Source organism: Silurus meridionalis, chromosome 12 (assembly GCF_014805685.1).
Source record: "Silurus meridionalis isolate SWU-2019-XX chromosome 12, ASM1480568v1, whole genome shotgun sequence".
NCBI classification, from domain to species: domain Eukaryota; kingdom Metazoa; phylum Chordata; class Actinopteri; order Siluriformes; family Siluridae; genus Silurus; species Silurus meridionalis.
Genome location: NC_060895.1, coordinates 24,436,161 through 24,450,547, shown reverse-complemented (window position 1 = coordinate 24,450,547; position 14,387 = coordinate 24,436,161). Strand labels below are relative to the sequence as shown.

General features: G+C 38.3%; 2 protein-coding genes across 2 annotated transcripts; one reads left to right on the top strand and one right to left on the bottom strand.

Annotated features, from left to right (window-relative positions):
• Positions 1 to 513: 513 nt before the first annotated feature.
• Positions 514 to 6,267, top strand: LOC124394214 (tripartite motif-containing protein 16-like). Its single transcript, XM_046862349.1, has 6 exons — positions 514 to 1,120; positions 2,449 to 2,544; positions 2,625 to 2,858; positions 3,024 to 3,183; positions 4,418 to 4,477; positions 4,728 to 6,267. Exons 1-6 carry the CDS (start codon positions 545 to 547, stop codon positions 5,252 to 5,254), a joined length of 1,653 nt encoding a protein of 550 aa, XP_046718305.1. The 5' UTR covers positions 514 to 544; the 3' UTR covers positions 5,255 to 6,267.
• Positions 6,268 to 6,782: 515 nt separating this feature from the next.
• LOC124394207 (E3 ubiquitin/ISG15 ligase TRIM25-like) lies at positions 6,783 to 13,735 on the bottom strand. The gene is made up of 6 exons (XM_046862342.1): positions 13,096 to 13,735; positions 12,512 to 12,595; positions 12,108 to 12,341; positions 11,766 to 11,925; positions 10,305 to 10,364; positions 6,783 to 8,989 (listed from the first exon to the last, which is right to left on the bottom strand). The coding sequence occupies exons 1-6, from the start codon at positions 13,663 to 13,665 to the stop codon at positions 8,430 to 8,432; spliced, it is 1,668 nt and encodes a 555-aa protein (XP_046718298.1). The 5' UTR covers positions 13,666 to 13,735; the 3' UTR covers positions 6,783 to 8,429.
• Positions 13,736 to 14,387: the final 652 nt, after the last annotated feature.

Genomic DNA, 14,387 nt, shown 5'->3' with positions numbered 1-14,387 from the left:
TGATTTGAAATAAAGTTCAGTACCGTTCTTCAAACAAAACATACTTATGTAAAAGTAAAATAAAATAAAGACTACTTAAATAAGTACAAACAAAAAATACTTCTCAAATACAGTAACTGACAAAGACTAAATTATGATGCTGGAATTAATTTTTTTAATGAATTCATTTCTTTAAAGCTTCTTCAGGACCATGTCTATTGTTAAAAGCACTGTGTGTTTCACTGTTTTGAAGAGTAATTGCCAAAGTACCTCAATCATATAATAAACAGAAGAATTAACCAATCAGATTGAAATGTGTATGAATGTATAAATAACAGAGAAGCTTCTATAGAGTAAAGATATATTCTCTCCTGTTGAGTAGATGAACTGTATGTCTATTATTCGAACCCCCTCTCAATGAAAACTCTCTCTGTTACACAATAACAATCACTGAGGCGGGATGACGATTTCAGAGAAAACGAAACCCGAAAAAGTCCCTCCCTCTCTCTCTATCTCCGTCTCTCTTGCTCTCTCTCTGCTTCTCTCAGTGTGTCAGTGCAAGAAAATGGCAGAAGCATGTATTTCAGATCAGGATCAGTTCATCTGTCCAGTGTGTCTGGAGCTCCTGAAGGATCCTGTAACTCCTCCATGTGGTCACAGCTTCTGTAAGGTGTGTATTAACAGCTTCTGGAATAAAGAAGATCAGAAGAAGGTCTACAGCTGCCCCCAGTGTAGAGAAACTTTCACTCCGAGACCTGTTCTACGCAGGAACAACATGCTGGCTGAAGTGGTGGAGAAACTGAAGATGACCGCTTCTGCTGTTTACCATTATGCTGGACCTGGAGATGTGGAGTGTGATTCCTGCATCGGGAGAAAACGCAAAGCCACTAATTCCTGTCTGGTGTGTCTGGCTTCATATTGTGAAGATCATCTTAAACCTCACTATCAGTCTCAGGCTTTTAAGAAGCACAAGTTAGTTGAAGCCTGTGTAGATCTCCAAGAGAAGATCTGCTCTCAGCACGACAAACTGATCGATATCTACTGTCGTACCGACCGAAGCTTCATCTGTTACTTGTGTACTTTGGATAAACACAGAGGTCATGATAATGTTACAGCAAACGTGGAAAGAACTGAAAAACAGGTGAGAACTGGACATTTCAATTCATTCATTTCTATTTAAAAATATATGTAGTTAAGTTAATTGGTTAAAATGCCAACACCCAATGAACTTCTTACAGAATTTTATAGCTAAAGCACATATTGTGAGTATACAGTATAACTGACTTCCAGAAGAAAGGATATTGCTTATAATCATACACTCCAGTGCTCATGATACTTCTCACTCAAGGTGTTGGGAATTTTTTTTGGTCCCACCCTTGGTGTTACTCAAAGGAGATTAAGTTTCCTTTTGAATTTGATTCCTCCCAAGGTTTCTTACTCATACCATCTAAGGGTTTTGTTTCTTGCCACAGTTGCCCCAGGCTGCTCATGGGGGATAAACACACCACACATCATTCACTTATATTAACATTTTTGTTCTATAATTCTTACATTCTGTAAAGCTGCTTTGAGACAATGTCCATTGTGAAAATTGCCATGGAAACAAACTTGATTAGAATTGAATAGTTATTGATTTTTGAAGGCATTCTGGGAGCTACTGGCTTCAGCTTTGTGCTAAATAACCAGACACCGACTGATATGAGGTGGTATCGAAAAGTTTCGAGTGAAACAGCAAATCTGCCTCAGAGATGTTTGACATACAATTAGAGCAATTAGAACAATTAGATTTGTGGGGACTAAAGGTCTTGAAACTTTTTGATACCACCTCGTATATATTCTATGAAACCCTTGATCTGTAACTTCTGAATCTAGATTCACCACTATAGGTCATCATGGGGCACAATACACACAAATTCTTACACTTTTTTCCACTAGAGCCTGTTCACCTTCATGCATGTTTTGAGTGGTAGGAGGAAACCAGAGAACCCAAGGAAACATAACTATGAAGAGACAAAGAAAAACTTTAACAAAAATTAACAAATTCAGGGTTGAACCCAGGATCTGAGAGCTGTGTGGGAGCTTCTAGGGCATAATTGGCTTACTTGCTCGAGGGTCCAGCAGTGGCAGCTTGGTGATGCTGGGATTGGAACTCACAACCTTCTGATCAGATGTCCAACATCTTAACCAATGAGCCCCCACCTCGATTACGACCAATAAATATTTTGTAATCACATTCTATTTTTTATACAAAAATTAACTTTACTTTTCTACATTTTCACAAAAGATATAATACAATTAAATATAATATAAACAAACATTTTACTTAATGCAATAAAAGTAGGAATTGTTTATATTGTTTATACATTTCTTTTGTATTTATTTTTAATATATTTATGTAGCAATGACCTCTGCAGGATTAAAAAAATAAAAAAGCATGAATAAAAAAAACTGTATCGTCTTCGGTCTCAGAATGAGCTAAAGGAGGAGCAGATGAAATCCCAGCAGAAGATCCAGGAGAAGCAGAAGAAGGTGCAGGAGCTGAAACAGTCTGTGGATATTATAAAGGTGACGAATGATATAGAGTCGCTATAAGATAACGTGTTACTCTTCAACCAGACTTTCATCATTTATATATGTTATTTCAGACGCGTTCCCAAGCAGCTGTAGATGATAATGAGAAGATCTTCCATGAGCTGATCAACTCTGTGGAGATAAGGCGCTCGGAGGTGAAGGAGCTGATCAGAGCTCAGGAAAAAGCTGAACTGAGTCGAGCTAACCGACTTCTGAAACATCTGGAGCAGGAGATCGCTGATCTTCAGAGGAGAGTCAGTGATCTGGAGCAGCTTTCACACACACCTGATCACATCCACTTCCTCCAGGTAACACTCACTGTCTGATCTACAGAGGGCGCTGTTCCTCACAAAGTTTCCTCCTCAAAGCTCATTACGCCATCAGAAGTGTGTCTTTGGTCTGATTCAGTCTGAGATTCATTCGTTTCTCTCCTACACTTTTCTCCTTCTCTATGATGTGTTTCCTCTCTGTAGAGTTTCCCGTCTCTCTGTGTTTCTCCTGGATGTGATGACTCACCCAGCTTCACTGTAAATCAACACCTCACATTTGATGGAGTGAGGAAATCTGTCTCAGATTTGAAAACACGAGTCGAGGAGATCTGTCAGGAGGAATTCAACAAAATCCATCCACAAGGTTGGAAACAAATATCTTCTGTATCACAGTAAAGAGAGACATGAAATACATAGAAATCTTATTGAAATTCACACATAACAAATATAAACTTTAGATAGGAACTGACAGGAACCTACATACAGTCAGTCAGTAAGTAATAACACTCATATAGTCAGAGCTTCACCTGGAAAAAGTGCTGGATTGTTCTCAAGGTTTGAGGTTTTGGGGTGTTGCTGATTTTGACATTTAAATGCTGAGTGGATGAAGCTCTAAATCAGGAGCCCCCAAACTTTTTTTCTGTGAAGGCCACATCATTTATCCTTTCTTCACTGGAAGTTGGTCTACAACAGAAAGTGACATGGTTGAAGGAACTACCAGAATTATTGTGGAGATTTGATTATGATTTTAAATCTATTTATTTTGCCTTCTAATGCTGGATTCATTTATTATTTTGTCCTGTACCGTACAGACCATTTTCAGAGCTATATCACCTATTATAAAAACATTATGACTATCATAAAGATGTTTATTCATGTTCATTGCTATTGAAATCAAAACATTTACATACTTATGCATATGCATGCGGTTGGTGGCTGAATCTTACAAATTAGGCTACGTTAATATCTTAATGCAAGAGTTAACAGTTAACTTAAGAGTTCGACTAATTTTACTGATGCAGATAGCGAGGTTGGATCGTACTCACCAATAAACAATTAATCAACCAATAGCTTTAAAAATTGATACTGGATAAACAACCAACAAACATAAAACTATATGTAAAATAGTACTGAACTTTATTACAAAAAAGTACTGGATAATGAAAATGTGCTAAAGGAAATAAATAGGAACATATTTAGTAATAAATATAATTATAACATAATATGGCCCTCTCCGTGCAGCCCGCAGTCCCGCATTTAAAAACAAACAGCACATAGCATCTGTAATTCGCCTCTAGAGGCCGCTCTCGTAATGACAGGTGACCAGATCCCGGAAAACTATCGGAATGGATTTTTGCTGATAGTCGATATTTCCAGCGATCAACTATTGGTGCCTTGATTTCTATTAATAACAAAGAGATATTTTAGCTTGCAAACCAATCTTCATTATCAAATACAGATATGATATGAGTAAAACATATATTTTAAATTAATTATTCAAAATATGTCTCTGACATCACTGAGATCAGTGAGGAATCTCATTTCCATATTCATGCTGTAAAGTTTCTTCATGCCATTTCGTCTTTGTGTCTCCACAGCTGCAGCAGTTCACACAGTTTTACCCTTAGAACCGCAGAGCAGAGAACATTTTCTGCAGTGTAGGTGTAAAACACACACACACACACACACACACACACACACACACACACACACACACACACACGTCTGTATTGTTGATCTAAATCTGATCCATTTCTCCCTGATGACTGATGATGTGTAATATTTAAAATAGTTCATGTAGAGCAGCATTAGGAGAACAGAAACACACACAGGTGTCTCACACACACACACACACTTATTATAAATCCTGTAATTAACATCAAACCTGTGGACATTTTATTGTTCTAGATTTCTGTTATCTGACTCTGGATCCCAACACAGCACATCCTCAACTCATTCTGTCTGAGAAGAACAGAGTCGTGAGTTGGAGTGACGTAGAACAGCGATACTCTGATCATCCAAAGAGATTTGACTCCTGGCCTCAGGTGTTGTGTAAGCAACCTGTGTGTGGACGCTGTTACTGGGAGGTGGAGTGGAACAGTAAGTGCTGGATGCTCGCTTCAGTCTCGTATAAAAATATCAGCAGGAAAGGAGGGAGTAATGAGTGTGGCTTTGGATGCAACAGTCAGTCCTGGAGTCTGCAGTGTTCTTCCTCTTTCTCTTTCTGGCACAACGACATCATGACCGATCTCAGAGGTCCAGCGTCCTCCAGAATAGGAGTGTATGTGGATCACAGTGCAGGAACTCTGTCCTTCTACAGCATTTCTAAAACAATGAGGCTCCTTCACAGAGTCCACACCACATTCACTCAGCCGCTGTACGCTGGATTTAGGATCGGTTCTTACTCAGCTGTGAAGTTGTGTGGTCCAAAATGAAAATGTTTAGTAAAATCATACAGAAGGGATCAGATTTATTTTCCTGTAGGATATTTCTAGTACAAAAAATTGTGATAAAGTGGAATATTTTTACTTTATGCAGTATTATGGGGTTCATTATACTTATAGGAAAAATGTACAATTTCTGTATAAATGATATATATGGTATAATTCTATATTGCCAGCTATGTCCTTGTAGACGTAGTAGTGTAATAGAAAAAACAAATAACCCAACTGTCAACTGTAATTGACTCTTTCATTGAAAATCCAAATCCAAATTATCCAAAATATAGATGTGGATAATGTAGAGGTTTGAAGAACTCATTCATTCAAGTCTTCCGTCTTCTCCTGAGTCTCGAGTAATGTTCTCACACTGTACGGTTTTTACTCCGTATTAGTTTCAACACTGTAGGATCTCAGTTGTCATAATGCCAAGATTGTATAAAAGTGAAAAACTGACGCAGACAAGAAAAGACTCGTCCCATAATTTTGTTTTGCCTCGATAATAAAAACGTCATACGAACACTCCTTTTTCCCTCCAGAACTCAGTGAGATTCATTTCTTGCTGTTCTGCCCATCTGACTCATTTCCACATCTCCTCTGAGCTGGTTTGACGTTGCTGTCATGCTAATCACTAAATGCTAACTGCTACATGCTTAGTCCTGAATCTGTTCATGAAACTTTATACACAACCTGCATTTATATTGTGAATATTTAAATGATAAATATTGATAAATATTTAAATTCACTAATGTCCTTTTTCTTTTGTATTTTGTGTAATGTGTATTTTTGTGTGTTCTTCTAGTTTTTTTGTAATCAATGGACATTGTCCCAAAGCACCTTCTCTGCTGCCTAAGTTATAAAGTACATATTGCATGATGATTACGGTATTGATTTGGAAAATGTTATAATATACAATAAAGCTCTTCACCATGTAAAGAAAAAATACTTTTTCAATACCATTTTTGCTTTTTTTATTTTTGAGTTTCGGGATGAATTGATGAATAAAATGTTTTACGTCAAATGTGAACAGAAAGTGCAATCGCTGACTGTTTTTTTTTTTTTTAAGTCCTAATAAAGAATAAAAAAAGATTTGATATATGAGCGAGACCACTATCCGTCACAGGAGTTTCGTCAACCGGTTTCTCTGGATGGAATTTGTAGTTAGTAATTTCACAGGCAGTCAAATTTAATCCATGATATTATCACACAAGATACACCATATACACCAGAAGCTTTTACACACACATTAAGGTGCAGTTACAGTTTTATTATTCCTGAAGAAATATGAATAAGAACATATTTTACTTTAAAATATCTTAGAAAATCTACAACAGTGTGTCATGAAATGCCGTGTTCACACTGTGTGATTTTTAATAGTCCTTTAGGATTGAATAAACACGACCCCCATGTCACAATGTAGGATCTCAGTTGTCATTTTAAGAAAAAGACTCTTCTGAAGTTTGACATCATCGATCCGTGACACGTCCAGACCCGTTTTCTTGCTAAAGCTATCTGTAGCGTTCATTTTGTTTATGAATTACATGCTTTGATGATTAAAATGTCATACATTTACTTCATGACTTAATTATGTTTATGAGAAGCTCCTACCAGGTCTTGGTTTGACAGTTGTTGTTGTAAGAGAAATCACATTGCAGGAAAGAACCTGAAATCATCTGACCAGAATTTCATCAGTGGAAAAACATAAGCAAATTTTATTCATAAAGCACATTTAAAATCAAATCAAAGTGCTGTACATAATAGTAAAAAGCAAGAAATAAAACAAATAACACAAATTAAACTTAAAAACATGGAAAGCACATAAGAGAAGATGAGTTTTAAGTATGGATTTGATTTCAGTTAACGTAGAAACAGTCGTAATTCGTAGAGGTAGGTTGTTCGATTACACCTCCATTGTAGGCGAGATTGTCAGACAGACAAGAGATGTTGATCTCTTTATCTAAGTGATCTGGATGGATTATGAAGAATAATTAGGTCAGTGAGGTATTTGAGATCTTGGTTGCACGAAGATTCTAAGATCTTAAAATCAATATGGTATCGCACTGGCAACCCATGTGATAAACATAAAAATTGAAGTGATGTGATCGTGTTTGCAGCCACCCATGTGGTGAACCATCTGAAGATGAGAGATAAAGGAGAGAGGTATCCTGACATACAGTGAGTTGCACTTATCGAATCATGTGGAAATGCAGGTGTGAATGACTGCTTCATAGCTACCTCTTAAAAAATGATTTGACTTCAGCCAATTGGTGTAGGTGAGAGAAGCTGGTGCTAACTTTGCTATTGATTTTAATTGTCTAGCTTAAGATTTTAATATTGGTGGTAAGGTATGATGAGAGGGCACCTACTTCAACAAAACTCCTATTAGAGAATTCATATGGACCAAATTGGATAATTAGCATTTTGTTATCATCGAACAACATCATAATCAACAAAACTAATTAATTACTATTAGTAAACCAAATTCACTACTTTACTATTAAATTCACAAAGACATGCTTATTGTCTCTTGTGTGACTAAAAAGGATCACAATAGTCATTTATCAGGGGTCAGTGAACACATCGGTGATCAAATGATTCAAAATTACGGCTTTTAGCTTTGCTCGCCCTTTTTCGGATTTTCATAATATGACTCAGATGTCAAAATTGTGGACAAGGTACAGAATTTAAAGCTAGAAGCTAATTCAAAGTAAAAAAAAAAAAAAAAGGACAAAAAGTGAATCAATCTACAAATAAACAACACTGGATTAGTGTACAGTACCAGTGACGTGGAACACAGAAACAAGTCAGAAACAATAGCAGTGTTCAAAACAACTGGCTTGGCAAAGTCAGTTGTACAGAAACATTGACTAACCACATATTTCTCAAAATTGTGTGTGTGTAATTGAGCAAAACTGTGCTCAGTAGCTTGGTGAGTGAGAGGGCTGGAGTATATAAGCATTGTAGTCTTTGGCGGCCATATTTGATTGATGTGGTGTTTGCTTGGAAGTGAAATTGATGTCCAGTTGTGACCTGACACGGTACATACAGTTACTGTTTATTAACGGATTATCCACAAAAATCGTACACTAGTTCCTTTGAAATTATTGATATAATTCATGGATCTACAGAATAGATTATTCTATAGAATAAACCCCTTCGGGAGATCAAATCCTTACATTTTCTCCTCCTTAACAATTTTACTAACATTTGGACCACATAATCTCACAGTTGAGTAAAAATGACACACCCTGAACCCAGGGTACAGAGGCTGCGTGAACGTTGTGTGGACTCTGTGGAGGAGCCTCATCGTGCCAGTGATGCTGTAGAAGGACAAAGTTCCTGTGCAGTGATCCACATACACTCCTATTCTGGACGAAGCTGGAATTACGAGCTCAGTCGGAATACCGTTGTGCCAAAAGGAGACAGAAGAAGGAGAACACCACAGACTCAATGATTGCTTTTCATACCCAAACTCACTCTCTTCAACTCCTCCTTTCCTGCAGATATCTTTATATGAGACCGATATGGAGACACCCATCCCGCTCCACTCCACCTCCCAGTAACAGCGACCACACACTCTCTCTTTACACAACACCTGAGGCCTGGAGTCAAATCTCTCTGGGTGATCAGAGTATCGCTGTGTGGTCCTTTCACGTGTCACGACTCTGTTCTCCTCAGACAGAAGGAGTTGATGATGTGCCGTGTTGGGATCCAGAGTCAGATGAATAAAATCTAAAGCAAGAAAATGTCCACGGGTTAGATGTTAAGAACAAGATTTATGATGCAGCACCTTGCAACTCATTCAATCCTCTTCAAAAGTCATTATATTCATTCATTTCCAGGGACAACAGGCGTCTAGTTTCTGGAGAAGAAAACGCTAGAATTCAGGCCATGCATCAATTACTGTATAAGGGACTCGGCCAAGTCACTGTCCACTACCATTGCCTACTACCACCATCACAGCTTCTGCTACAACACTATGGTTGTTTTATTTCTCTGTGTTTGAGTTGCCTGCCATGCTAAGAAAAGTCATCTAATTGGCTCCTGCAAGCTGATTGGTGCTGCCTCCTGATTGGTGCTCCTCACTTTAAAAGCCATGCCATCAGTTGTTTGTGAGCCGTTTGGGTTGTGCTGTTTGTTTAAATAGTTCAGAACTTGTGTCAGAGTTTGTTGTTAAGATCTTTGGAGATTCTGGGAACCAGTTTGTTTGATTGGTTTGTTGGAAAGGGCTGTTTCCACCTATTTAAACTATTTGTTTGGTTGGTTGATTGGTTTGTTGGACGTCAAGGGTCTGGGCAAACTTTATGGCCCTAATCCTTATGCCAGGATGTCTCTCACATTCTAACAGACAGAGGAAGTGTGTCAACTTACCAGACATTCTGAGCTGAAACTCAAGAAGACTAGAAAATGGTCTTTATATTTAAAAAGGCAACACATCCACATTTATCAAAAGTTGCTCATCCACACTGAAACATCTGATAACGCTCACATCCCTGTACTGCACATAAGCAAAATTTAAGACGCTTCGACTTGCGTAATTTTCACCTGCCAATTATTTACTTTCCAGCACTTTAAAACATCGGAGCTCTGTTGAGGACAGGCACCGTCACGTGACTAAACGTGCGTCATTGTTTTTTTTTAAAGCCTCCGTTTTCACAGTTCACACCGCACGCAAAAACAACGTTTTCAGATTTATCCACTTTGGAGAGCGTTTTCAAAAAACTACATTTTCCTGGACTGAAACCATCAGAAGGCCGAAACGGAGAGGAAAATACATGTTTTCAAACAAAACAAAACAAAAAGCATATCGGTGTGGACATCTCCCAACATCAGACTGTCACATTCATAGTATTTGAGAGCATCAGTGTCACATTCCTACAAAACAACCCTCCTTTACTCCTATAGTGTTTACCAAGCCATTACCCATTTTAACCACTTACCAAGCCATTTATTGTATTTTGCTGTTCTGTTTTTTTATCATTAATTCTCTGCTCATCGTTTTTATGAGAGACCCCTGAGTGTATTCATGTGTGTGTTTCATGCTTACACTGAAGAAAGTCTTCTCTGTTTCTCTCTTCAGGGAGTAAAATCATCTGAACTGCTGCAGCTATGGAGACACAGAGACAAATCAAAGATTAAAAAAGTACGTGGGAACAGTTTGAAGCATAAAAATAAATACAATTGAACTGTTTTCCAAGATATGTTTAGATGGTTGACCTCAGCTCCAGGGTCAACAACTGGCTTCACCACCATCATTGTTTCTCCTGTAGACTTTGCTCACACAGACATTCTCTCCAGCTCCCCAAGACCTTCTCCGAAGGGAAGGGTTCATGCATGTCAAGGCTTTATTTTTGCATTAAAGGGTCAGAATTTTCACTGTTTTGCGTTACTCTGTTATGTTGTTTTGCTGTTTTGTCCACGTATAAATGTGGATGAGCAACATTTGAGGAACGATTGAAAACAAAATTGTGGCTGCGGAGTGTTTTTAGACGAAAACGCCGTTTGGAAATGTATCCCGGATTAGTGTAGATGTAGTCTAACTCTCATGCTGTTGACCCTGGGTTAAATCCCAGCCCTGACACATGTTGAGCAGTAGGACTGGATTTTGAAGCACGAAAACCAACAGTCACTTTTCCCAGATGATCCTCTGAAAATATGTGCATTTTTGCTTTCTTTTAAAGGTGTTATATTTGTTGTTTCACACACATTACAGCACAGGGAAATCCAGCGATGTTAGGAAGCCATGATACAGCACCCCCTGGAGCACAGAAGCTTAAGAGCCTTGGTCAAGGGCCCCAAGAGTGGCAGCTTGGCTATACAGGGACTTGAAGCCCCAACCTTCTGATCAGTAAACCAGAGCATTAACCAGTGTGCAACCACTTCCCTGATGAACCTTGTGTAGGAATTAAGGCAGGATTATAGCTGCTGGAGCAGAGACTGCTGTCATTTTCTGTTCAATTTCACCTAAGTTTTTAGCAATAATGATATGATATGCATTTGTGGTGCTCAAAAAGATTACGGTAATCCCCCGCTTTACCGCAGTTCAAATCTGGCGCCCCGCTTTATTGCATTTGCCACGTAACTGATTAGTTTGGCTGATTTTCCAGGTCTCTCGCGGAGAGCACAATAGACCAAAACACTTATAGGGAATTGTTTTTATGGAGTTTTATGTTGACATAATGAAATGTATTCATAAAAATATAATTATCCATTGTAAAATGCAGTCAAATGTTAATACAGTACAGTACTGTAAACATAAAATGGCATTTTTGAGGTGGCGTCCGTTTATCGTGGTTTTTCGTTTATTGCGGACGGTTTTGGAACTTACGCATTACTGTAGTTTCTTGATTTATGTAACTTACAAAATTATGTTAAACTAATAAAGGTGGTAGGTAGCTTAGTGGTTGAGGCACTGGTTTTTGGATCTGAAGGTCATGAGTTCAAATCGCTGCCCCTGAGCAGGGTCTGTAATCACATAGCTGCTCAGGTGTCTAAAAAGTTCTCTTACCTTGTGGACGGATTTTGTTCAATTCCTTCTGGCAGATTTTCATGACTTGTTTTTGCAGATCTGAGACAGATTTCCTCACTTCATCAAATGAGAGATATTGATTGACAGTGAAGCTGGGTGAGTCGTTACATCCAGGAGAAACACAGAGAGACGGGAAACTCTACAGAGAGGAAACACATCATAGAGAAGGAGAAAAGTGTAGGAGAGAAACGAATAAATCTCAGACTGAATCAGACCAAAGACACACTTGTGTTCAGGAACATTTATTACTGCTGTAATGAGCTTTTAGGAGGAAACTTTGTGAGGAACAGCGCCCTCTGTAGGTCAGACAGTGAGTGTTACCTGCAGGAAGCTGATGTGGCTGTGTGTGTCTGAAAGCTGCTCCAGTTCACTGACACTGCTATTGAAGTCATTAATCTCCTGCTTCAGTTTCTTCAGGAGGTTTCTAGCTTGCCTCAGTTGAGATGTCTTCTGAGCTCTGATCAGCTCCGTCACCTCCGAGCGTCTTTTCTGCATGAGGCTGATCAGCTCATGGAAGATCCTCTCATTATCATCTTCTGCTCCCTGTGAACTCCTCTGTTAGAACACACACTCATTTTAGTGTCTTTATAAACCAACTCTTTAGTTTTTACTATGATACCTTTGTGTGTGTGTGTGTGTGTGTGTGTGTGTGTGTGTGTGTGTGTGTGTGTGTGTGTGTGTGTGAGATATTTACTTGTTTTTATAACTGGGTTTTCTTTTTTTACCTTAAGAATATTTATAATATTTTTCAGCTTCCGCACCATGTTCCTCTTCTTCTGGACCCTCTTCTGGAATTTCTTCAGCTCATTCTGCAACCAAATAAAAGAAATGCAATAAGTTCTGTATCTCTGGAAGTCCTAAGAGGTCATTCATTATAATTATTTTTTTCTTTCCTTCATGGATAATAACCAGAACTATTCGTGGCAGTCCATGAAAGCTGCCACAAATGATTCTGGTTATTATCCATGATGCTGCCTCTGAGTTTTATATAATCTGCAAACTGAAAGGTATAGTTAACTTCTGCAGATGTCAGGTGGCAGAGATGGTTGCAAGACCATGCAAGGTTTAATGCAACAGATGAACAAATAATTAAAAAAAACACTCTTTCAAGGTAAAATTGGAATTAGAGTATCACTAGTGTATCATCAAAAACATATTCTTGTAATATACAACTGAAATTTGGAACATAAAGACGTCTAAACGCAAAGAGATTCAAATGAAATAAAAAATGATCTTAAAAAAGCAACAATGCGATAAAACTTTCACAGTTTTAGATTTTAGAACAATTTTCGTGAGAAGAAGTTCTCACCTGTTTTTCCATCACTTCATCATTAATTAAAACTGTATCGTGGTCTTTATGTTCATTCATCCAACACAAGTAGCAGATGAAGTTTCGGTCAGTGCGACAGTAGATATCGATAAGGTTGCTGTGCTGAGAGCAGATCCTCTCCTGGAGATCTGCACAGGCTTCGACTAACTTGTGCTTCTTAAGAGCCGGAGACTGATAATGAGGTTGAAGATGTTCTTCACAATAGGAGGCCAGACACATTAGACAGGACTTGGTGGCTTTGTGATTGCTCTCAATGCAGAAATCACACTTTACATATCCAGGTCCAGAAGAAGCAGGTTGAAGTTTCTTCAGGTTCTCTACTTCTTTAGCCAGCATGTCGTTTCTACGAAGATCTGGCCTTGTAGTGAACGTTTTTTTACATTGCAGGCAGCTGTAGACTTCATTCATGGCCTCCTGATCCCAGCAGATACTAATACAGCTCATACAGAAATGATGTCCACAGGGAGTAGTCACTGGGTCGTCCAGGAGATCCAGACACACTGGACAGCTGAACTCATCCTGGCACATTGAAGTACTAGCTTTTGCCATGTTCCTCAGGGAGAGAGAGAGAGAGAGAGAAAGAGAGAGAGAGCGAGAGAGAGAGAGAGAGGCAATTTGAATTTTCTTTTTCTCAGAAGATACCTTTCTGGTTCTGGGTGTGTGTAATTTATGTGACAGAAAGTGAACAGGCGTGGCTTCAAAGGCACAGGAAGTTCAGCCTTTTTCTGTTGAAATGAGCTTCTGTAACTGAATCATTTATGACCATCATGTGTTTTTACACCATTAAGTAGAAATAAATATAATTGCAAAAGGCCTAGAAGGTACGTATTGTGAAGCAGATACGAGATAGAGATGAGAGAAAATATAAAAAACGGAATGATCATCAACATCATAGCAACATAATGTTTTTAGAAAGCAAACAAAAAAAAAAGCCATAAAGTTTTAGTAACAAAGTGACGATTTATTTCTGCCATTTCTGCTCAATCATCTGATTGTTACTTTATTACGGATAATCGATACAATAATAGTTTCAAAATTGCCGTTACAAGCCTCAGTAAAACTGAAACTGCTCGGTACAGCAGGTTTGCTGTTGCCATAAACTACCTTCCTGTTGTATTTGAACAATTCTACTTATTAATAAAAACAAGGAGGGGAAAGTCCCTTGGTATTTTTTGAAAGTCTCTGTGCATGCAAACTCGCCTGAGCTGAACTTTGCTGTAAGCAGGATTCAGTCTCGCTGCATATGTACTGTACGTTTTTATTTACTGTGT

Bases quoted from the DNA above. Each gene is read 5' to 3' on its own strand.
- LOC124394207 (XM_046862342.1), bottom strand. From the start codon at position 13,665: ATGGCAAAAGCTAGTACTTCAATGTGCCAGGATGAGTTCAGCTGTCCA. The intron at 11,926-12,107 runs GTAACACTCACT...TCCTCTCTGTAG, and splicing joins GCCACATCAGCTTCCTGCAG to AGTTTCCCGTCTCTCTGTGT. The intron at 8,990-10,304 runs GTAAGCATGAAA...TTCTTGCTTTAG, and splicing joins CAGAGAAGACTTTCTTCAGT to ATTTTATTCATCTGACTCTG.
- LOC124394214 (XM_046862349.1), top strand. From the start codon at position 545: ATGGCAGAAGCATGTATTTCAGATCAGGATCAGTTCATCTGTCCAGTG. The intron at 3,184-4,417 runs GTTGGAAACAAA...GTGTCTCCACAG, and splicing joins CAACAAAATCCATCCACAAG to CTGCAGCAGTTCACACAGTT. The intron at 4,478-4,727 runs GTAGGTGTAAAA...TTATTGTTCTAG, and splicing joins CAGAGAACATTTTCTGCAGT to ATTTCTGTTATCTGACTCTG.